This window comes from Coenobita brevimanus, chromosome 21, assembly GCF_032717465.1.
Source record: "Coenobita brevimanus isolate Jiangsu-jjx chromosome 21, ASM3271746v2, whole genome shotgun sequence".
NCBI classification, from domain to species: Eukaryota; Metazoa; Arthropoda; class Malacostraca; order Decapoda; family Coenobitidae; genus Coenobita; species Coenobita brevimanus.
Genome location: NC_136974.1, coordinates 27,335,689 through 27,361,436, shown reverse-complemented (window position 1 = coordinate 27,361,436; position 25,748 = coordinate 27,335,689). Strand labels below are relative to the sequence as shown.

General features: G+C 42.0%; 1 protein-coding gene across 1 annotated transcript in view; it reads right to left on the bottom strand.

Annotated features, from left to right (window-relative positions):
• Positions 1–11,829: 11,829 nt before the first annotated feature.
• The window catches only part of AstCC (Allatostatin double C), a 34,490-nt gene continuing 20,571 nt past the window's right edge, over positions 11,830–25,748 (bottom strand). Inside the window, exons 2-3 of the mRNA XM_080266579.1 lie at positions 13,258–13,437; positions 11,830–11,907 (exon numbers count right to left, since the gene is read on the bottom strand). Of these exons, the coding sequence (XP_080122705.1) occupies positions 11,830–11,907; positions 13,258–13,437 (258 nt within the window). The remainder of the gene's footprint in view (positions 11,908–13,257; positions 13,438–25,748) is intronic.

The window sequence follows — 25,748 nt, the reverse complement described above, 5'->3', positions numbered from 1 at the left end:
CTTGCTTGGCCGTCAGCGGGAGAGGTCGGACGATGGGGACTTTTATGTCCCCCTCCCCCCCGGGAGTCCGTGGCTAGGTGTTGAGATGCCATTTTTGTTTTGTGATTCTAGAACAGGAAGTGTGTGTAATGTGCATGCAGTTTGGTGTTAATTATTAGAGGAAATTGTATAGGAGTGTATGCTGGCTTCTCTCTGTGTTACTGAAACACTAATAAAGTTCACCAAAGGGAGATGATCAGATGCTACTTCCGAGGGCTGATAAAACGGGAGCTCCAGTTCCCCTTGTCATCAGCTTTCCCTCCACCTTGGGAGTACCGCCCTGTTCGACTGGTGCTACAGTCTAATCCCTAGGATGATTGGAACTGGGTCCCAGATGGGCCACTTTCAATGTGATGTCAACTGATATTCTCTGAAGGGGTGTTTTGGCTCCTAATAATTGTCCCCATTGATGTTACACTACACGCACGAGGAAGAGGCGACGGGGAACTTCTGTGGAGTTTCATGTGTCTTTGGTGTGTGTGTGTGTGTGTGTGTGTGTGTGTGTGTGTGTGTGAGAGAGAGAGAGAGAGAGAGAGAGAGAGAGAGAGAGAGAGAGAGAGAGAGAGAGAGAGAGAGAGTACATCTACACTTCACTGATGCTACGAACAGACAGCTTTATTCAGCAGATAATTGTGGAAGCTGTGGTGGTTGCTGTGGTGGTAGCTGTGGTGGTGGTGGTGTTAGTTGTGGTGGTGGTGGTGGTAGTGTTAGTTGTGATAGTGGTGGTGGTGGTGGTGGTGTTAGTTGTGACAGTGGTGGTGGTAGTGTTAGTTGTGATAGTGGTGGTGGTGGTGGTGTTAGTTGTGATAGTGGTGGTAGTGGTGGTGTTAGTTGTGATGGTGGTGGTTGTGTTAGATGTGATGGTAGTGGTGATAGCTGTGATGATGATGGTAGTGGTAGCTATGGTGGTGGTGGTAGCTGTGTAGGTGGTGATGGTGATTGTAGTAGCCGTGATGATGATGATGGTGGTAATGGCGGTAGCTGTGATGGTGATTGCGGTGGTGGTAATTGTGGTGGTGGTGGTACTTGTAGTGGTGGTGGTGGTGGTGGTGGTAGCTGCATAGGTGGTGATGGTGATTGTGGTAGCCGTGATGCTGATGGTGGTAATGGTGGTAGCAGTGATGGTGATTGCAGTGGTGGTAGTTGTGGTGGTGGTGGTGGTAGTAGCTGTAATGATGATGATGGTGATGTTGGTAGCTGTGGTAGTGGTGGTGGTTGTGGTGATGGTGGTGGTAGCTGTGATGCTGACTGTGATGGTGGTGGTGGTAACGTGGTGGTGGTGGTTGTGGTACCTGTGATGATGGTGGTGGGAACTGTGGCAGTGGCAGTAGCTGTGATGATGATTGTGGTAGTGGTACCTGTGGTGGTGATGGTGGTTGTGTTGGTGTGGTAGCTGTTTAGAAACGACTCTCATTTGGATTTTTGCTTTGCGTCCCGTTAAGGCCGAGAGGCTTTTGTTTTGAGCTAAACTTTTCGACGTGAAAGGAAGACATAGCATTATAGCATTAATTAGCCATTCACTATTAGACCTGAAAAACATCGCACACTAAGTTGGTCTGATGGTAAAAAATAAAATTATAAAATACGTCATGAGAGTGGAGGTTTCTTTCAGCTTAGAAATGTCCTGGGTGAGGGACTGACCACCTTACAAAATCACAACTCTGGTTATTGACTGTGCACAATACACTAACACGCACAACCCCAGCATGTCATTGTTATCACATTCTTCCTGTGTGCCAGACGATTGGATGCAGCTCACGTGACCACCCTGATAGTGATGAGGTCACAGTATATTTTACACCTCCAGTTCGAGGGTCCTTATGTGAACTTAGTACACTCCTCTGGATATGCCAATAATAACAATTAATCATCATCATCATCATCATCTCAATTAATAATAATGATGATGACAATAATAATAATAATAATAATAATAATAATAATAATTATGAGGGTGGTGTAGGGAAACACGTGTGTGGAAGAAAGTTTTAGGTCAGGAATAAAACTTTCTCAGACTTGCGTTTCCCTGCATCACTCTCATATAACTGTCCTACCTTCTCAACAACAGCGACATTAATAATAATAATAATAATAATAATAATAATAATAATAATAATAATAACGAAAGGCGTCACTGAGGTGAAGATGTCAACGCAACTTTTAGGCCGAAAAAATTGTTGAGCTCTTCAGCACTAAACCAATGTAGTATCCATATTAGATGAGACTTATACAGGGATAATAGATACAGTTATTATTAATTCCTTCACCACGAGGCGCCCTTAAAACAAAAGAAGGTCTGGCGGTGACAAGATTGAAGTATTAGAATTATCACCCCATTCACAGTTCACTGTTACATTCTATACCCTGTTCACTTTATCTAGGCCTAAAACTGTCATTTCTCCACCTTCAATGCTAAGCTATAGCAACAGATTAACACCAGAATACGGTGCCAGTCACGAAGAAGTGCCATGAAAAGGATGCACAGCCATAGCATTGTTTTATTCCGTCTCCGAGCTACGGACATGAGCTGCAAAAGGATGAAAATTTGAACCGAGTTGAAATGACTGAAGTACAGTTACCGCCAGAGGATTGTGTACGGGAGAGAAATTCAGTTAGAAAGTGAGACGCTTAATTCTTTTTTCTATTTACTGTCAGGTGTTTTATCTTTTCATCTAAGAGTGCCTTCTCGTCCTTTGAGGGTAAAGAGGAGGTGGAAGAAGCAGAGGCAAAGAATGAAGAAGGAGAATGGGAAGGAGGAGGAGAAAGAGTGGGATGACGAGGAGGTAATTTATTAGAAGACAAAAAAGAGGGAGAGGAAGTTTGTTAACGAGGAGGCAGAGGAAGAGGAAAATAATGAAAAAGAAAAAAGCAGGATGTGAAGGAGAATTATGAAGATAATGGAAGAAACTGGTGTTCAGTAACCCTGGTCTGTCTAGCCGTGCAGACTTACCAAGGGGAGTAAATCAGAGCCGTCCCGTGCAGCGAACTGATGTCTCCTGCGGGGAGGGGCGTGGAGGTTTGGTTCTTGGATGGACGCGCCTCTCCACCTAGTTAACAGGGGCATCATACTAGGCTCCACATTACTCCTCCGTTATTTGGTTATTTGATTATCACCCAGCGTTATATTTGGCTTCATGGGTTACAGGAAGCCTTTAGGTTTGTCACTCGGTGTAGAGTCACCGTAAGCTGAAAGAAGAGGAATAAAAGGTGAAAGGAAAATAAGAAGAGAGGAGGGCAAACACAGAGGTGAATTTTAAAAGGTGAAGGAAGAAATGGGCAACACAGCATCAAGTGTGTGGATGATAGGGGCCCCCTCCCGCCACCAATGGAAGAAGTACAGGGGAAGTTAACGACTCCCTCTCTACCTTTCCTACTCCCTCTCTTCCTCCTCCTCCTCCTCTTTTTTTTTTTTCTTTTTTTTTCCTCATTTGACCTGAACACAAAAAAGTTCTTGCCAACATCTCTCTCTCTCTCTCTCTCTCTCTCTCATCCGTGAGATAGTTATAATGATCTTGTTAGGTCACTGACGCTGGAACAGAACAGCCTCTTTCGAAACTTTTTATTTCTTAATTATATCCTTTCCCTTCCCTTCAGTACTGTTTTCTTCTTTATCATCATCATCATCATCATCATCATCATCATCATCATCATCATCATCATCATATGTTTCCATTTATCCCGTGATGGTTTATGTATTTCTGCTTCTCCTCCTCCTCCTCCTCCTATTATTATTATTATTATTATTATTATTATTAAATTTTCTCTCTCTCTCTCTCTCTCTCTCTCTCTCTCTCTCTCTGATATACGTTGTTATTACAAAGCCCAAATTGAGAGTTCGTGTTTTGGCGGCAATTTAATTCACATTATGGCCACCAGGGGGTAACCATTAGCGCTACTGCTACAACAACAACAACTAGGCTACTACTACTACTACGACTACTACCACCACCATGACCACCACCACCACTACTGCTACTACCACTACTGCTACCAAAATTACTATAACCATCATTACTACTACCACCACTACAACACTTGCTTCTACCTTGATTACTAAAGGCGGGCAGTGTGCAGTGAGATGAAAGGCAGTTAATGAGTAGGGACAGAAACGACTGGATTTCCTTTTCTAGTGGCTTAGTTTCAAACTTTTCCCATTACTTAGTATGATAATTGCTACTGCACATTATTAACTACAAATATTACATGAACTGCTACTAGACCTACAACTACTACTACAACTACTGCTACTACTACTAAAGTGCACCTGAGATGTATAGGGCAAATAGGGTGTGTTATGCTTCGCGGCTGCTGTTTGGCCGCCGATGATGTCACAGAAGTAAATGCAGACATGTATTGTAGTGCAACATGCGGACGAAGGTGTACACCGTGGGTGGATATTATAGTGCAACATACTGACAAAGATGTACACCGTGGATGGATATTACAATGCAACATGCGGACGTAGGTGTACACCGTGGGAGGATATCATAGCGTAACATGCGGGCGTAGGTGTACACCGTGTGAGGATGCAGTGCAACATGCGGACGTGGGTGTGCACCGTGGGTGGATAATTTTCCTCAAACGTCACTCATCGTTTTATAAAACTGTATGATCATCTTTAATTTTTTTGATACCAATCATATCAGCAAGCTTTTAATGCTAATTTTGACCTCTTTGGCTTCGGAAATTATTCCATATGCAAACTGGTTACTTATATTGCAGGCAATTTAAAAATATAAATATCTATGTGTTAAACTAAGAAGAGCTGTAGATTTACATCATCGGCGGCCAAACAGTAACAGAGAATCAAACACACCCTACTCGCCACATATACCTCAGCTTCACAGGTCGGAGTGATCCCAGTTCACACTATTGGATTACGAGTTGGAGAGGAGTTTTGCTACGTGCTGCCACTTGTACACACTCTGACTGGTTGTGACTATACGAGCAAGGTGGGAACAAAGCATGCAGCTTTGAATGCTAATCCTTCTGAGTATCTGAAAGATTTGGATTATGGAACAAGTTGTACTGACAGTTTCGTGGCATCCTGTGAAGAAGACCTAGTACAAGTGCTAAAAATGAACACCAAGTGCACAACAATGGATCACCCGAGAGACTACATGTACCATCACAGTAAAGGTATATCCTTGGAGCAACTTCCCCCAACTAGCCATGCAATAAAGCAGCACATTCTAAGGGCATATTTGCAGTCTATCGGATGGTGAATTTGTTGCACTCTCATAGGTTGACATTACTAGATCCTACTGCCTTCGGCTTTAGGGTAACAGATGAAATTTTGATGCCCGTGAAAGCAGTAAGATCAATTCCTGAGGAATATACAATCATGTGCAACTGCAAACAATGCAGCAATGACAGATGTGTATGTCGCAAGAAGGGACTGCCCTGCATTAGTTTCTGCAGGTGTCAAAGTGTCCAGGGTGTTGAAGAAACTGCACAATGCAACAATCCCTCTGGGTCAATAAGGTAAGAGTGCTTACGAGCAATGACGAGACATCTGACCCCTTCCTCAGATCTCAGTTTGAGGAAAGCAGAGGTACATTACTGAGTTAAGGAATGTACTTGTCTACATATGCTTCAGATGAGGCGTAAATGCCATTTAGTGAAACATGGTCCTCTTTCATGTGAATTTTCAATATGCTTTAACTTCTCTTTATTCAGGGTGTATTAACCTACTTATCAGCGCAAAAGGTTAAAGCAATGTACTAGAGAGCACAAGGGTGACAAAAAAACAAACCTACAATTTCATTTTTGAATAGCTAAAGGAATGTGGAGTTTACTAGGCCTATTGTGCTGATGCTTTAGGAATTCCAAAAATTCAGGCTCTTTTGAGATGCAACATTTTCTAGTACGTATTATGTAACACAGTTAGGCATAAAAGGGTTAACATTGTATGGAAAAATAATAAGTAGCATCTTTACTAAAGGATCCACTCAAAATAAGTCAGAAAATTAGTGTGTCTGTGACTTTGGTGGGTATTTTCTGGATCAATGTCAGATTTTGACTTATATGGGATTTTTGTGACCTTTTGACCTCTGGTTACCTCATTTGCATATCAATTTGCATAATGATAATTCATTTATATAGAGGATGTAAATACAAACATTTTAAGAGGTATTTTGTTGTTCTGTGATTCATACTTCCAAAGTTATAGCGATTTATATTTGCCCTACCCCTAAATTTTGGTACCATTAGAGTGGCAAAGGGCTTGGCTTATGACGTCATTTCCTTGCTTACTGCCGGGTTACCAAAAGTCTACCGAGACTTTTTTGATATGTCTCATAGTTTAGTTTAAAAAAAAATGAAGAGAAACTTAGGGCAAATCTCATGCACACGGGGGCCCCTCAGCCACTGGACTAAGCCTTCCACAGGTTCTAAGGCCCATTTTCTTCTCGGGTATGGAGGCTCCCTAACACCTTTTCCTTAGCGATTTATTTTTGGATATGGCTGGTTAATATCCTTTTGCACGTTATATATTCAGAGCATGGCGATGTTTGAAGGATTTATAAAACACAGAATAGAACAGCAAGGCGTAATAAACAAAATAAATCGCTGGGGAAGGGATGTTAGCAAGCAACTGGCGATAACAGGAGATGACTGGGGGTTTTTCGATCCTGTCATGCCACAAGGAAAGTAGGCTGGTCATCTACCCCTTAACCCTTTCGATATGGCGACTTATTCTTAGCTTATTGCTGCAGCTACAAGACAGTTATAGTCACCTTGAGAGACACTGATCAACCCCTTCACTACTGAATTAAGATGGTTGTCATCGACTGGTGAAGAAAATATATAAACCAGCATCATCGTACGGAAGAGGTTGTAGGTTAAGGATTCCCATAGCCTAGCCTCGGTCCCCTACACCTTGCAGACTCGTAACACCTCTTCCTTACCAGTTTATTTCTGGATATGTCACGTTAACCCTTTCAGCCCCAGGACGTCTTTTTCTTTCCCCTCCTTCCCGCCTCCAGACAATGTGATCCAGGTCGAGGGAATTTGCGTAGTAAAGGAATCAAGTTTGTGGACTAAAGGAATCAACTCTGTGTAGTAAAGGCATCAAGAGTGTGTAGTAAAGGTATCAAGTCTGTGGAGTAAACGAATCAAGCTTGTGTAGTAAAGGCATCAAGTTTGTGTAGTAAAGGAATCAGGAGCAAACTCCCTTTACCCCTTTACTACGGGAGGTCTTCCCGTTGATCCTTTGTTGGTAATAAGAATTATTGGAAAAAGGCAATCTCGGGCTGAAGGGATTAAATTTATCTTCTCTGTTAGTTATCCAGTCTATGTTGATCTATCTATCAATCTGTCTACCTTCTGTCTATCTGTCTATTCATCTATCTGTTTATCTATCTGTCTATTTGTCTATCTATTTATCTATCTATCTATCTATCTATTTATAAGAAACATCAGTAATATCCATCTGTTTATCATTCAGTCCTTTTTTACCTCATTAGGAACGTAGATGACCGGGGCTAGGGTACTCATCCCCGACATTTAAGGTGAATGTGACCAGCCTCTCTAGCCCCCGAATGGTATTATGCGAACAATAAACCGTACCCACCCCTCGAACGCAAACCCTGACAGGCACCGTCAGGCTCAAACGCCTTAACCCACTCCACCACCAGGTGTCGTTGGGTTACATGGTTACCACTCAATGTAGCAAATGCTTTCCTGGGTTACAAGAAATTAACTGCTTTGTTACTCAGTGTAGAACATCTGAAGGTAGCAATACAGTGAGTGAGTGGATGGTGAGCGTCACGTAAACAGAGTGTCGTGAAACAAAGCAGTAGCAATCAACTGGGTTGGAAACTCATTTGACCAATTGCGAATTCCTGTTATTGTAAATAGTAGCCTACCTGTTGAGCATAATAATTCATTCATACATTCATTGCCAGACGCCATATTCCCACACGGGGTGGCCAAGGACTTAAGAGTTATTTATTTTACAGGGAGGGGCACTAATCCTCCACCAACTCACGTGACACGTAGGGAGCATGTATGGTTTCAATATATGGATACCACCCAGAATTGTAAATGGTTTCTTGGCTTAGAGGAAGGACAAGCGGGTGAATCCTGTTGTCACAGGCGGTTTAGTAAGAATTTCCACCAATCCCTCTGCCAGGAACTCTGAGGTTTTTGTTTTACAGGGAGGGGCACTAATCCTCCACCAACCCATTTGGTAGGTAGGGAGCACGTATACTATTACTACTACTACAACTACTACTACTAATAATAATAATGCCAGTATAAAGACAAACATATTACGTATGCACAAGAAAATGATCGAGATGAATCCGTACACAATTTAGGTTTACTAATCTGTGATTTTAACCTCGATCCGTGGGATTTGCTCCAAGTTTGTAAGTTCTTTAACTTAGGATTTTCCCAAGTTTTAGCGTGATTCTAGCAATTTAATAGTTTTTTTTTTATTGAGGGGGGAGGGAGATTTTTGTGTTTGCGACTTTCTCACACTTCTTAAGAGCTAGTTCAGTGACCTCTGTAATGCTTTTCTATCTATCTGTATATCTCTGTCTATCTATCTATAATATGTATGTATATATGGATGTATCTATTCCAGACTCTGAGCACAACAATCCTCTTTCGCTGTACACTTTCCGTTGCCACTGTTTTTGCGGTAGTACCCATCGTCCATAATGAATATATGTTAGGGTATTCTCATTCAGGGTTGTTGTCATGGTGTTAATGGGAATGCTTTTATGACACGCAGGTGGGCCTTGTGAAAAAATAGCTAGGCTTGTATGGGACGAACTCGAGTCTTTTCTAACAGCAACCAACTTCTTTACTCACTCGGCCACTACCTAGCCTCACAGCCTTCGTTATCTAAATGAGGAGGAATAAGTGAAACAAGGAGGCATGGACTGATGTTTATTACGGCACAAGGTCAACACTGTAGGATCGGATCTTCCTATACGTCACACAGGGAGAGGATTGCCCCGAAGTACTGGCGGCCGAAGTCGTCAGTTTTGTCAGGTCCTAAGCGTTCGATTTCAGCCAGGGGTGGTTTTGAAAATAATAATAGCTTTTTCTCAAAGGACTATATATATTTTTAACACTTAATTTGTAACAAGTGAACAAACACAGAGAAACTTAGCTGGAGGTTGTCTTGTAAGGGGTGCTTATGAGGCTTTTACTTGATTCAAGTCATGCCAGTATCGTTTTGTAAATAATCATAACTATTTTTATCGACAAAGCAGACATGAATTCTTTACACTTAATTCTTAATAAAGTAATGAACACTATTATAAACTCAACTGCGGTCTGTGCTAGATTCTGGTTAGGCTAAACTAACATGATTTTAGTTGTAAGCTAAAGTTGCTCTTAGGTCATGGCGGTTTTATGGTATTTTCAGTTAAAAAAAAAAAAAAAAAAAAATCAGCTGCTGTGTGTCTTGCAGTTATCCTTTCGGAAGAGTAATGTAACACAAATTTGGAAGGCAATTTTTTTTTTTAGCCTAACTAAGAATACTCTAGGTGGTGCTGGAACAACTTATCATCAGAACATGATTATATGTGCTGCATTCAAAATATTGTATGTAAGGGATTTGGTTCAGAGAAATACATCTAGCGTTTCTTTTAACTAAGCTTTCATAAACAGGATTTTAGCAAAGAGAGTCCTTAGACACTGACAGTAAACATGAGCAAGTAAAGCAATGTAGAAGCAGACTAGCAACTTCGGCAGAGGAAAATGAAATAAGTGATCCAGTTAGGTTAGCTTCACCACAAACAGTTGCTAACCTCTTCAGTCGGTGGTGTATTTTTGTATTGGTCTGCTTTTGCCACTTCCAGTTGATTTTATTAAGCTTAGAAAGGACCTCCAATAGTGAAAGGGTTAATGAAGGCTGTATCTGACCCCTCCGCTTCGAAAAATCTCTTCTAAGCTCAATAAATAGTCAGGAGGCAGAAAAGAATTAGTTGAAATATACGTTATCAGTTACAAGGGTTCAAAATTTGGCGGGAGAATTGAAATACTCAAGTTTATGACATACATATATTTTTCTAGTGTAGATAATAGGCTAGAGAGATGGGTAGACACAAGAGAAAACAAAATACATGTGCATTAACTACGTATGTACAGAACATGGCATGAGACTGACTATAGTATATATGCACTTGAGTATATTATAAGGATTTGTCAGTGCGGAAGTAACAGAGGGATCTTGAGACGTACCTTGCCAGTATTTTAAATAGATTGTGTGGGGAAAAGTGTTAACTTCCTTAAGTCATCCACACTTGAATTTATCTATAGCCCTGCAGTTGCTTTCATTACTTTGGAATACCGTGCTTTAGTACTTCATGTAATAGAATAAAATAATGTGTACCTATTACTGGCATTTTTTTATCCTTTTTTTACATGAATATCATAAAGAGATTTATATTCTATGAATAATAAGGAATTTAGAAAGTTATGGAGACTGTTTTCCCGTTATTATTTCATTTCTGTTTTCTCAGTTATTAAAGTTTCATTTGTCATTTTGGCCACATAATTTATCTGGTGTTGTTTGATGTAAATATATATTTTTTTCCTGTCAGCTTCAGAAGAAATTAATAGTTTATCATAAGTTCTTCGCTACCTGAATACAACAGTTTCCATTTCAGTGTTTTCTTTCATGTTTTCTTTCAGAGTCATTTGATAATGCGTCTACTTGACAGTTTGTTGCTTAAAACTTTTGCAACGAAGATGAATTATTGTCAAATATATATTAGTAATCCAACTTTGAATTATGGCATTAATCCATTCAGCCCCAGGACATCTATTCTATTCACGATATCTACCGACGATTTTATTTATCTTAGGGCAGACTGTTCGAATTTAAGGGTTTCCGTAATGCATATTAACTTTTTCAATAAGAGAGACTTCCAGTTAGAATATAATCGTTTGTAGCGGGAGTAAACAAAAACATCCTCGTGTTGAAAGGGTTAATTGCATAAGTACCACTTCTGTAAAGTACTGATCTATTTTGGCTAATTATATTAGGTATGAACCTGTTTATGAAGTATTGTAATGTTATTGAAATTTTGGTGTGTGTAGTTCATATTTTAAAGTAATTATCGTAATTTATGAGCGTCGGTACAATTATAGTTATGAGAACACTGGCTTATTTTAACTCTGAAGCACTGTATTTTAGATTTAATTTTTCTTTAGCTATATGTTTACTATACTTTTTGTCTCGGGATATTTTGACAATTTGCAGTGCTGGTATACGAGTATAATTTCTCGGGTGTGGTATATTTTCAGCTGTTTTTATGGATTATGTATTATTGTCTATAACTCTGAATATATATATATATATATATATATATATATATATATATATATATATATATATATATATATATATATATATTCCTTACAGTGTATGCTTTAGGCATAGTTTTTAGAGCATTCAGACTGCTTTTGTTTTTCCTTTTTGTTCCAATTTTCTTGTCTTTCAGAATGTTCAGTCTTTCATTTTTACATTTATCTGTTTTCATCTGTTGCCTGGTTTCTGTATACAGTTTTAAATTATAATGTTGCTTAATTTCTAAACATTTCAAGTTATCGCCTCTTCGGCTGTAATAATGTCGTGTTAACCACTGAATTCTCGCCGGTGTTTAGAAGAAGGAGGTGAGTTGTTTCTCCTTGTGTTATTTGGTCTAATAATATACTCAGATTTAATAATTTCCTCATGATATTTAGCTACATCTTCTCAAGGCATTTCGACATGTTACAATCTTGTAGTAATGTTAGGTAGTGTAGGGACTGGAGGGTGTGTGGTGTTTAGAAGCAGGATACAGCGTTGAAGTAGCACCTCCAGTACAGGCGACCCTCACCGTTGCCTCTCCGCTGCAGGTCAAGCTGTGGGGAGGAAAGACAGAACGAATTAGGTGGAGAGACAGAACGAGTTAGCTGAAGAGACAAAATGAGTTAGCTGGAGAGACATAATGAGTTAGCTGGAGAGACAAAATGAGTTAGCTGGAGAGACAGACAGCCGTAATATTAACAGCGAGCGAACGAAGGTCAATGCAAGGCGCTAGTGACTGACGGACATGGAGGGAACAACATCTGTATTTGTTAGATGGGATCAGACTGCACCAAAATTATGGCCTAGAGTCAGCAACAAGTTAACCTTCTCTGTCATCACGTGCTTCAGACCTGTCATGAAAGATTAGGGATTGTCCACATCCTCGCCCTCTTAATTTTACTCATGCTTCAGACCTATCATGAAAGATTAAGGTTTATCTACACCCTCGCCCTCTTAGTTTTAATTATGCTAACTAGATTATTTTTTCTTTTTGTATACTAGTCTTGAACATGGAACAAACAAGCCCTTCCCTGAGACCCAGTGATCATTTCGTGCATTATCAACAGAGTTTGCATACATTTTCACATGTTTCTACTTTCTAATAATAAAATAATAATAATAATAATAATAATAATAACAGCAACAATAACAACAACAACAGCAACAACAACAACAACAATAATAATAATAATAATAATAATAATAATAATAATAATAATACAAAGATGAGAGCCTGCAAAAGTAGCCCCTTAAAAATAACCGTGGATTCTGAAAAATGCTTGGGCTGTCACTTTCATAGCTGGTGTGGTGACAGCCTAGTAGCGGGAATGTTTTTATATGTGTAATGAAGAATTTCAAAACCTCAGTCTGTTCCTTGCCCTAGCTGGGAATCGATCTAATGAACTGACGATCAGCAGTGTACTTTTCTACCACTTCCGACGAGAAAAAATGCACACACACACACACACACACACACACACTGGCTCAGTGGTAAAGCTCTCGCTTAGCATCTGCTAAGACGGGGGTTCGGGCCTTGCTCAGGAAGCGAAAAGTTTCACTGACGAAGCGGGTGGTCACTGTCCTCCTGGAGCAAAAAGATGGGTGTGTACGTGTGTGAAGGTTAAGACTTGGCCCTTAGATTGGACTATATGAGCTCTCAGCTCTCTTCCGGGAGGGTAAAATGCTGATGATCACAACCATCACGATCCTGACCGACCCAATGAATTACACACACACACACACACACACACATATATATATATATATATATATATATATATATATATATATATATATATATATATATATATATATATATACTGTACATAATAGAGCTGAAACAAATGAAAAGTCTCAGTGCCACAGGCGGTATTATCCCTGTGGTGAAGGCCTATGTAACTTACGGGTCCTTGAGCGAAGGCGTGGGCGTGGCGTGGGTAAGGCTGGGCGAGGGGGGCGTGGTGGCGGGAGGGGGAGGAGGGGGCGCCGGAGGGGGAGGGGCCACCGGGATGGGGGGAATCCAGCGCTCGCTGAAGGGCGAACATCAGCTTGTCCAGAACTATGGCAGCACGCTTACGACCAACCTGAACAAGAGAGTGTTAGTTAGATAGATAGATAGATAGGTAGATAGATAGACAGAGAGAGAGAGAGAGAGAGAGAGAGAGAGAGAGAGAGACGATTGATTTAGATACTGTAACCTGAATTATCCTCCACGCCAGCCAACTTATGCATGGAGCCGCACTCTGTCAGTCACTGTCCGACACTCACGGATGGTCAGTGTGACATATATGAATGAGTACGAACAACCGACCCAGACCACCAGTGTATTATGAGGAAGAAAATTACCTTGGTCGATTACAGACTGCTTTTAGAAGGCTTTATATATATATATACATAAAGAGAGAGAGAGAGAGAGAGAGAGAGAGAGAGAGAGAGAGAGAGAGTACACAAGAAGTACGGAAAACAGGAGGCCCGTTAGCCCATGGCGTGGTTATCTGCTGGAAAAAAAGGCTAATTACACCAAGATCTAACCGACGTGTAAGAGAAAAGGATAGGGACGGGGAAGTCTTTCCCCCATCATCCGCTAAAAGTAGCAGAAAAAAAAAATGGCTTGTTAGATAGACCAAGCATGAAAATTTTATACGAGAGACAGAAGTATGTAATGTAATATCTATTCTACATATTTGTAAAAGGAAACCAAACATAATCGCCGAATGTTATTATTATTAATCAAACGTATCACAGTCGTCAGCATACACTTCAACCTGGAAATAAACAAGACTTAGTTACTTATAGTCTCAAATTATTTGTCTAGCCAAATTGTAAACGTATCGATAGGTTTTGTACTAACTGCTGCTGCTGGTAGCCTATTTCAATGTTCCATTACATGAATATTAAAGTTTTTTTTTTTCTATATTAGTGTTACATCTTTGGCTTTTGAGTTTCATTCCATTACTTCTTGTCACAGTATCATTCTGTATTTCGAACAAATTATCACATCTAACATCGTCAACTTTGTTAAGAATTTTAAATACTTGTATTAGATCTCCTCTGAGTCGTCACTTTTTTAGAGAAAACATATCCAGTTTCCTTCGTCGCCCTTCGTAGATTAAATTTCGCAGCGATGGGATAATACAATTTGTGTGGCTCTGCGTTGCACTCCCTCTGGTCTGTCTTCGTCCATAATAAGATTCGGGGACCATTGCTGCACACAGTATTATAAGTGTGGTCTGTCGAATGACGTATAAAGCTTAGGAATTACATCGGGCGTTTTATGATTAAAGTTCCTTGCGATGAAGCCGAGCATTTTGTTTGCCTTGTTATTGGCTGCTATAAACTGTTTTGGGGTTTTTAAGTCGTTACCGATAATAACTTCTAAATCCCTCCCGTCGTTTACTTCCGTCAGTGGGACACTAAACATGAGATATTCATATATAATGATTTTGTCGTCAAAATGCATTACCTTACATTTATCTATATTGAATTTCAACTGCAGTTTTCGCTCCGGTTTTTTGACTTATCCAGGTTGCTTTTTATAGATTCACATTCTGATTTCTTAGTAACTTTGCCTCCACTCTTTGCGTTATCTGCAAATTTCGCCACCATAGAAACTAGTCCATTTTCTAGATATTTGATAAAAATTATGAAAAGAACTGGTTCTAGAAATGACCCTTGAGGAACTGCTCTTCTAGCCAGGCTGGTGATTCGCCATTTATCACTTTACGATGGCTGCTATTCGTTAACCAATCACCAATCCATGGACATAATTTGTTAGAGACCGTGTCTTTTTTTTTTTTTCAAGTAACCTTAGATGGGGTATCTTATTAAACGCTTTTTGAAAATCTAGGTAGCTGATATTCAACGGCATTTTTGCGTCCCAGTTATCGTAAATGTTTGTAAAAAAAATCAAGCAAATATGTAAGGCATGAAATATTTTTACGAAACCCGTGCTAATGATCTGTTATAAGATTATGCTTATTAAGGAACACGTTGATTTTATCTCTAATAATTTTTCCCCAAATTTTGCTTAGTGCTGACGTTAGGCTTATTGGGTGGTAATTTGTGGCGCGTTTTTTATGGCCCTTTTTAAAGATAGGCGATATATTAGCGAGCTGCCACTGATTAGGTACTCTGTATTCAGTTAATGATTTACTGAATATTTTAGTTATAGAAAAAGCTAACTGTACATTAAAGCAGTACGCGAGGCGATATCTGGTCTGGGCCAGTTGATTTATTTGGGTAAATTTTCAGAAGATACTTTAACTTTTCGTGTCCTGTCACTTCGTTGATTGATAACTTCTCATCTGGTCTTGAGAAAACCGACTGTGGGATGGGAATGTTTACACTATTTTCCTTTGTGCAAACACTGTGGAAGACGTCGTTCATTATTGTTGTTATTATTCGGTTATCATAGACGAGATCGCCTTCCAAGTTTAGTGGAGAACCTATGCTATGTTTTTCATTTTTCTTACTCCTCACATAACGAAAAAATAATTTAAGGTTTGAATTTGCTTCATGAGAAAATTTTGCCTCATACTCTCGTTTGGTTTACCTAATAATTTTCGTGCACTGCCGCTGTAATTTTAGAGAGAGAGAGAGAGAGAGAGAGAGAGAGAGAGAGAGAGAGAGAGAGAAAGAGAGAGAGAGAGATCACCCAATAAATATAATGAAGGGTAAAATTCCCGTCTGGCACAAACTTTCACCTCAATCCTGCCAACTTAATATTGCCCACCAAACCTCTCAGCCACTCTACTTTCATCCCACCACATCAATAACTCACCCTACCGCCACCCTGGATACCACACACACACACACACACACACACACACACACACACACACACACACACACACACACACACACACACACTACAACAGTCCCCTCCCCCACACACACTACAACACTCCCCACATCCACTTATCCACACAAAGCATCGTTATAGAAGAGTTCGATAAGATAAACAGCAAAAGATCCAGTTGTATCAGTAGAGCTGCAAAGCGTGAATGTGCGCAAAATACCAAATATAACTACTGAAGAAATATATATTGGAGTGTTGGTAAAAATGGGACACATATTCATTTCACCCAAGGAATGCCACATGGGCTTTGTATGAAATCTTATGTTCGTGGTGTCAGTGCTTCGTGCAAAAGTTCTGACGATACCGCTTCTTACTGTGTGTGTGTGTGTGTTGTGACGCTAAATGAGCATAAATAATCAGATGTCATGGGTCACACCTGGTCATAATGAAGCCAGCCTACAAAACCCATATGCCCATTAGAATGTAATTAGAAAAACACATGCAGGTGAGAAAGAACCCTCCGCCACACACACACACACACACACACACACACGTTAGTACTGAATATACACTAATGATAATTGAAGTGCTTAAACATTGGGAATTATGACTACAATCCCAAATAGATGTACACCCACGTGCTCTCTCTCTCTCTCTCTCTCTCTCTCTCTCTCTCTCACCTAAATCATTTCAGTATAATGACAGACGATTTTATTTAACAGTAGGGTGACATCTACCAGTTGTTGTTGCTATTACGGAAAATATAAATAGCCGTGAGAGAGAGAGAGAGAGAGAGAGAGAGAGAGAGAGAGAGAGAGAGAGAGAGAGAGTCAATTAAAAACTCTATCAGGCCATCACTTAGACCCAGTACAAGTTATTACTATTTTAGGGCCGAGCAATAAGGGTGGAAAGGCTTCTTATATTATAGCTAGTTTGACCTCTGTGTGTTTAAGTAGCTCTCTCTCTCTCTCTCTCTCTCTCATGTATTTTTATTTCTTGCTCTATGTGTCTGTCTTATGTTCTGCCTTTCTGCATGTTTCACGTATATTCTCTCTCTCTCTCTCTCTCTCTCTCTCTGGGCAACACTCTTCACCCCTTCATCACTATGGCGTCTTGTGTTACTGTCTCTTGCCGCTACCAGACGATTATATTCACCTCAGAAAAATCCCCCCATAAGTAAAGGGGTTTTTGTAGGCTGTATCAGACTCCTCTATGGTTCATCCATCTTAACTTGGCCGAGATTTTTCGTCCTTTTGAATCTAATTTACCGTTGCTTGATGGCAAAATAAGAAAATACTAACCTAACCTAACCTAGCCTAACCTAACCTAACCTAGCCTAACCTAACCTAACCTAACCTAGCCTAACCTAACCTAACCTAACCTAACCTAACCTAACCTAACCTGACCTAGCCTAACCTAATCTAACTTAAAGTAGCTTTTAAATTCACCACCTAACCCACCTAATCCCACTTAAATTCATCTTTCACCCCATCTAACCTATCAACCCGTCTACTTCTCCCACCTACAACCTCCTATGTCTACTTCCACTTACCCCACTTGTACCCATTTTAATCTAACCCTCCAACCCATCTGCAGCGCCACTTCCTCCCACCTAACCCACGTAATAGTTTTCATTCCACCTAAACCCTCCCACCTACCCTCCTAAACCAAACCTATCTACCCACTGAAACCTCTCCCATTTAACCCACGTACATATATATTATCCCACCTACACCCTATCATGTCACCTACACCCACCTACGCCCATCTACACCCACCTACACCCACTTACTTAATTCTTCAGGTTCTTCCATGTAATCTATTAACCCATGTTCACTTGTCATCCCACCTACAGCCTCCCGCCTACACCCACCTACATCAAGCTCTCGTATGTACACTCATAGCTACATTAATTCTGGGGAGAGTGAGAGAGAGAGAGAGAGAGAGAGAGAGAGAGAGAGAGAGAGAGAGAGAGAGAGAGAGAGAGAGAGAGAGAGAGATCAAACACTCATTAGGACACCCTGTAGACCCAATTAATTACAATGGCCAAGTCATTACATCACAAGTGGGCGGTCGTACCAAAGCCAGTTAAGAAATATATAAGTATTTAATACAAAATACAGTATTCAGTATTAATAATTAAATCTAATGACCAAATATTTATGGAGCGATCATAAACAAATTTTTAAACCGAAGTATCTGAACCCTACAAATCGAGGACGTAATTGACATGATATTCTTTCTACCTACAGACGATCTGATTCAACCAGGGAAAATTGTCGTGCTGAGATGGTTAATGAAGGCTTTAACTTTATGTGTAAGTAGGCAGAAACAAAGGCTAAAAGGCCGCAAAGCAGTTCATTCCAAGAAAAGCAACTAAAGAGAGTCAAATTCACAATCCATGAATTTCGAAATGTCTGCTCACACTGCGTTTCATAGATTAGGGAAATACAGATTGAAGAGGATAGTTCCAGTTCTGACCTGCTGTATACATAAATGATTGAGATTATCGGTTTACTCTTGCATTAGGGCACGTCCAGACGTGTGCTGGAACAAGTGCTGGCAACATGTAAACAACACAATAACGAACAAGATGCAAACATGCTGGGAACAGCAGCATCCAGATTATGTTAGCAACATCATGATGAAGTCTCAGCTGCCTGTATGGATACACTTATCCCATCACCTTTGCTGCCAGCAGGTTTGAAGCTGTACTGCAACTTGTTTGCATACATCTATCCAAATACTGCTGCATACATGTTGCCAGACATGTTGCCAGCTGTGTTGTCAACACATGTTCGAGCACGCATGTTTTTTTTTTTTTTTTAATGTGAAGAAGGAACCAAAGGCCATGAGCCCGCAAACTGTTCCGTCCAAGAGAAAAACAAAATACCAGAGAGAGCCAAATTCAAGATCCATTCATTTCGAGATGCCTGGACACACTGCGTTTGAAAGACTGGAGATCATAGGAAGCAGGAAATACAGACAGAGGGAGACAGTTCCAGAGTTGACCTGTTGCATAAATGAAGGACTGGGAGTAACAGTTAACTCTTGCATTGGAGAGTTGGACAGAAAAGGGGTGAGAGTTTGCTGCTAGACGGGTGCTATGCGCCCGTCGTAGAAGTGGAGGAATGCATCCAGACAGTTCAGAGGAACAGTGACCATTGAAGCAGCGATAGAAAAGAGATAAAGATGCAACACTGCGGCGAAGAGACAGAGGTTGAAGGGAGTCAGTAAGAGGGGGAGAGTTAATGAGACGAAGAGCCTTTGACTCCATTCTATTGAGAAGAGCCGTATGTGGGGAACCTCCCCACACATGAGAGTTGTACTCCACACAGGGGCGGATAAAACCCCTGTATAAAGCCCTTAGAGAGTTGGACAGGAAGTGAGAGTGTGTTGATATATATATATATATATATATATATATATATATATATATATATATATATATATATATAGCCCTTAGAAAGTTGGACAGGAACTGAGAGTGTGTTGATATATATATATATATAAAATATATATATATATATATATATATATATATATATATATATATATATATGCAACACTACGGCGAAGAGAAAGAGGTTGAAATGGAGACAGAATGCATTTGACTCCATCCTATTTAGGAGAATTATGTGATGGGAATCTAACATGCTTGTTGTACTCCACACAGAGCCAATTACATCATGCACAAAGACAACAGCTATGCAGGGGTAAAGACAGCACGGAGTCGGCTTAGCACATCTAATCCCTCAAGTTCGACAAATCTCACCCAAACAGAATATAATCGTCTAGTAACACCAAGAATAAACTCAGGGTAACGTTACCTACTTAAAATTATAAACAAAATATCATTATGAAAAAGACCAAAGGGAATCTAATACCTAAATATATGGAGTGATGCAGTCCTAATGGACCCAGGATCGAATCCCGGCTGGGGCCGGGAACAGTTTAAGGATCTGAATTTCATAAAAGCAGACTTTACTGATCTACCAGAAGACCCGCCATGTCTTAAAAATACTCTGGCTAATACCAGTGCACTAGTTCTGTATGAGACTACCCTAGCATGTATTCAATATGGACGGTGGGTGTTAGCGCCGAAGTAGTGACATAGGGAGGTGTGTAGGAGGACTACTGGGCCTTTAGATAGGCACTGAAGCCTTTGCCCAGAGTAGGATACAGTATATACAGTATGTGTGTGTGTGTGTGTATATATATATATTGTTACGCTGTCCGCCTTTCCGTTCCCACGGATGCAGCCGTTGCAGCTGGGCTAGGGGGATTATGCAGTATGTATCCGTGTCATTCGCGGAGTTTATATTAGCGAGTGCTACAAGTTCTTTTGTTTCTTTCGTTCCTGCCACTGAGGGCAATTTTATTTAATACCATGCTGAGAATGCATTTGATTATTTTGATTGTCTTATGTGAGCTACCAGTATATTTAATGATGTTTTGCTTGCATTTGAAGTACCAATTCATTGTAGAGAGAGAGGGGCACGAATTTAAGTTCTTATTAATTAATTTGATTCATGCGTTCGCGCTTGGCTGAACACGAGCCTAGCAGTAGTCCAGTCTCTTCCCAGCTAGCTTCCGTATCGTGTGTGTGTGCACACTCTCTCTCTCCCCAGTCATTTTTTTATGCCGAGCTGGCGTTTTCATTTAAGTTTATTTTTATTCTTTTGTTGCTGACTGAGGGAAGTAGTTATTTTATTTTGTTTTTGGTAACCGTGTTGTCTTTGGAGGGCCAGTTTGGCTCACCGTGGTCTTCTCGCTGCCTTTGTTAACGTTCCCCAACACACGTACATACACACACACCCCTAACCCCTACACAGTTAATCCCATCTCTTTGCTCAAGGCTAGTGAGAACCATCGTGAGCTATTAACTGCGTTCCCCCTTGGACACGGGTTAAGTAGAAAGTCGTCACCACCGGAAGTAAGTGGGAGGTGTTCCTGTAGGCTGTCTCGGGCGGTTTTACTTCCGGTAGTGACGATAGTAGGCTAGATCTATAGGTAGGCTGTTCCGTTTTATTATCAAAGTACAGAGTGTTGCGTTCTTAAGTAAGTACCTTTCCGTTGCGCAGTTTTTCTCTAGTTTGCGGAGTGTCAGTGCCGGGGTCTGCGTTATTTTTGCAACGCAGTGGAGGCCGATCATCTAAGGCTGACTTGTTGTCTTTTTTGTAATAGCCCCGGGCTGGCGCTACCGTAACAGTGGCGACCTCGCATCAGGATATCCTAACAGTGCCTTTTTCTTGCTAGGATATCGTTACCTTGGTGTTCTCTGTGCTTTGAGGTGAAGTTGATGTGTTTGTAGTTTCTCAGTCAGCATTAGTATTTCATTATTGAGTACTGCCATTGATTTGTTGCCATGGAGTCACGCGTGTCTACACCAGATCGCGTACGTGCTGAGTCACCTGTGGATATGGAAAATATGGAACAACGAGAGGCACATAGCAAAGGTACTCCCCGTGTGAGCCCTGAGTTTGACTATGGTGCTGAGTTGCCTCGTTTCGCTACCCCACTATTACCATCTATGATGCCGCCGAGCCAGTTTAGAGCAGTTCCCCCGGGTATGTCTGGTGCTTTCCCTGGAGCTGTTCATTCCACTCCCATATACCCTGGAGTCTTGTCACCGGAGGCTCAGTTGCAATTGGAGTTGAAAAAGATGGAGATGGAAATGCAGCGTGCAAGAGAGAAGGAAGAGAGGGAAATGCAGCGTGCAAGAGAGAAGGAAGAGAGGGAGATGCAGCTGGAGTTGCAGCGTGAAAAAATGCGATTTGAGCTGGAGAAGACTCGTTTGGAGGTGACTGCCAATAGACCAACTTCAGATACCCAAACCTCAGGCCGTGCAGAGGATAGGGAGAGTTGGTTCTCAAGGAGTCTAAAATTAGTGCCAGCATTTGATGAGTTGAAGGTGACAGAATGGTTTATTAGGTTTGAGAAGAAGGCTAGGGAGTTTGAGTGGCCCAGGCAGCGCTGGGTGGGGTTGGTATCTAATGTGCTGAAGGGAAAAGCTTTGGAAGTGTATAATAGGTTGAGCCCTGAGGATGTAGATGATTATGATGAATTTAAAACAGCTATCCTGAAGGCATATGAACTTAGACCAGAGGCTTATCGGTTGTTGTTCCGTGGTGCTCGGAAAAGGCCTGCTGACACCTATATGGCCTACGCTAGGTATCTGGAGGAGAGGTTAGACGAGTGGTTGCTGAGTGAGAGCGCCACTTCGTATAACGAGGTGCGTGAACTGTTTTTGATGGAACATTTTACTAACATGGCTGACAAAGAAATTGGTGTTAAAATTAGGGAGAAGAGATTTAAGACCTTGAAGGAAGCAGCGACGTGGGCTGATGACCGGGTGTTTGCCTTGCGGAGTATGGGGGTCAAGTATGCTACTTTTCAGTATTCCAGGGAGAGGACTGTGAGTGGCCCTGCCTGGGATAAATCTCCCGTGAATCAGTCCAAGGGAAGTACAGAGGAGAAAAAGAATTCAGGGAGAAAGAGCCCTGTATCCAGTTCGAAGCTACTTTGTTACTTTTGCAAACAGAGTGGGCACATCAAGCCTAACTGCCCTAAGTGGAAGGCCTCCCAAAATGCCAAACCAGTGGCACTAGTTATAGGTTCGAGTCAGGTGAACGAGGAGGTTGGGAGAGTGGTAACGGTGAGGGAGAAGTCTGTGGAAAGCTGGAGTGCAGCCGGCTGTGCTCGCTGCCAGCTCAGGCTGAAAAAGTTACCCAACATGCTACGCCACCTCCGGATGAACTGCCTCAGAAATCGTCCCTAGACTGGTGTAAACCTTTTATATGTCACGGCACAGTGAAAATTCATGGGATCAGTTATCCAGTTACTGTGGCTCGTGATACCTGTGCACAACAGTCTGTGTGCAGAAACGTGACTGGAGGGCCTGTAAACTCAGGGAAGTATGTGCTGTGTAGAGGCATGAACTCAGATGAATACTATGATTATGTTCATGTGGAACTCGATTGCCCCATTGTTCAGGCTGCAGCTCAAGTAGCTGTTGCTGATGTAATGCCACTAGAGGGGGTTGATTTTCTGCTGGGGAACGACCTGGCTGGAGAGAAAGTATTTCCATCTCTTCCTCCACCAGTTGTTGTGGCAGAGAAGTGTTTTGACGCCCCAGAAGTTGGTATTGAAGTTGATGCAGAAGTGGAAGCCATGTTCCCGGTCTGTGCAATTACACGATCTATGGCACAGGTTGCAGCCCGGGAGGAAGAACTGGTGAAGCCACAGGTTCTTGGGGTCGACTGTGAAGAGGCAGGGCCACCAATGGAGGAACCTAGTGAGCAGAGTGTTGCTGTAGTGGGTGAGGAGAGTGGGAATGCGTGCATGGGCGCCGCCCCACTTCCCACTCAGGACACTAGAGGTGGTGTTGAGTGTGTCTGTGTGGAGACTGAACCCAGCCCACCGACTGAATTAGAAGAATTTCAGGACGCTGGGGTCGACTGCGGGGATGCAGGACCACCGTCAAACGCGCCTGAGGAACAGAGTGTCACTGTTGAGGGTAGAGGTGATGATGATGTCAGTGTGGAGTCTGACATTCCTCCCCCTGTCGAGTGTACTAGAGGTGGCGCTGAGATTGATCGCCCTTCGCAGTCCAGTGTCCCGACCAGTCCCTTATCTCAGTCCTCAGTAGAGCTGGTGGGTGTTGGGTCAGCAGAATTGAGGGTGAAGCAACAGGAGGATGTAACATTAAAGCCCTTGTTTGCTCGAGTAGGGGAAGAAAGAAGTATGGAGTGTGGTAAGGAGGAGTTCCTGATTAAAGACAATGTTTTACATCGCCGATGGACGCCCACTGGCGCCACGGTGGATGGAGGAGTGGGTGAGTTAGTGCAGGTGGTGGTGCCTGTGCAGTATAGGGTGCCGTTAATACAGTTAGCACATGAGGGACCTTTAGCAGGTCATTTGGGAAACAGGAAGACAGTGCAGCGCTTAAGATATAACTTTTGGTGGCCAAGTATGCCGGGACAAGTTGCTGCGTACATCAAGAGCTGTCACACTTGTCAGATAGTGGGCAAGCCTAATCAAGTTCTTCCTGTGGCCCCTTTGACTCCCATTCCTGCAGTTGAACCTCCGTTTACCCGGGTAATCATTGATATCGTGGGCCCTTTACCTCCTACTTCTGCTGGAAACAAGTATTTGTTAACCATAATGGATGTTACCACGCGATACCCAGAGGCTATACCAATCAGGAGCATGCAGGCGAAGTCAGTAGTCAAGCAACTTATCCTGTTTTTTACTCATTTTGGCCTGCCCAAGGAGTTGCAGTCAGACCGTGGAGTAAATTTTACATCTAATTTATTTAAGCAGACAATGACAGAGTTGGGCATCAAACACATTTTTGTCCAGTGCCTACCATCCGCAGTCACAAGGTGCCCTGGAGAGGCATCATCAGACCTTAAAGACCATGCTGCGCACCTTCTGCTATGATAGTGGAAAGGATTGGGACTTAGCGGTACCCTTTGTTATGTTTGCAGTGAGAGAGGTACCAACTGAGTCGTTAGGGTTTTCACCCAATGAGTTAGTGTTTGGGCACAGAGTTCGTGGTCCCTTGGATGTGGTGCGAGAGGCCTGGAGTAACAACAAATCTGGCAACCAGGAATCCATGCTTGACTATGTCTGCCGCACTCGGGAGAGACTGCATTGCGCTTTAGAGCTTGCCCGTGACCATCTAATCGGGGCTCAAGCGAAAATGAAGGCTCATTACGATAAGAAGGTCAGAAGTCGTGAGTTTAAGCAAGGAGATGAAGTTTTGGCACTGCTGCCCATGCAAGGAAAACCTCTGGCGGCTAGATTCAGTGGTCCTTATATTGTGAAGAAGAGAGTTGGGGAACTTGACTATCTAATTGTTACCCCAGATAGGCGGAAGAGTACTCAGTTGTGCCACATTAATATGTTGAAGCCATACTACCGCCCAGTTGATTCTCATTGTGGGATGACTGCTGATGTCTCTCACCTGGGATGTGAAGGACGGGGAAAGGAGGACGTGGCATCAAAGGAACGTGCTGTGGAGGGAGCTGTTGGTGCCGATGATGTGAGTGGTGGACCAGGGTTACAGCCACAGTTCCTGGAAGGTGACTTTGGAGTGGACGTTGAGGGAACCAGGGATAAGAGCGCTCCTGTAGTTTTGGTGGTTAGTAGTGAGTTGGAGGAGCAGGAGGAAGTGTTTAGTCGTGGTGAGATGTTACCAGCTGACCTATGGGAGGGCAATGGTTATGCAGCTCTGGTGGAGAAATTGCGACACCTTGATCCAGTAAAGCGAGAAGAGCTGTGCAACAGATTATGGAAACATCCGAAAGTTTTTGGAGATTCACCGGGATTGACAACTTGGGCTACTCATGACATTGATGTTGGGGATAGTAAGCCTGTAAAATTAGCTCCCTACCGCATCAACCCTATCAGACAGAAAGCTCTCGATAATGAGATCAAGTATATGTTGGACCATGGATTGATCAAGAAGAGTTTCAGTGAGTGGAGTTCACCAGTTACCTTGCAGCCGAAGCCAGATGGGAAGGTTAGGTTGTGTGTGGACTTCCGGAAGGTTAACTCACTGTCTAAGACCGATGCTTATCCCTTGCCTCG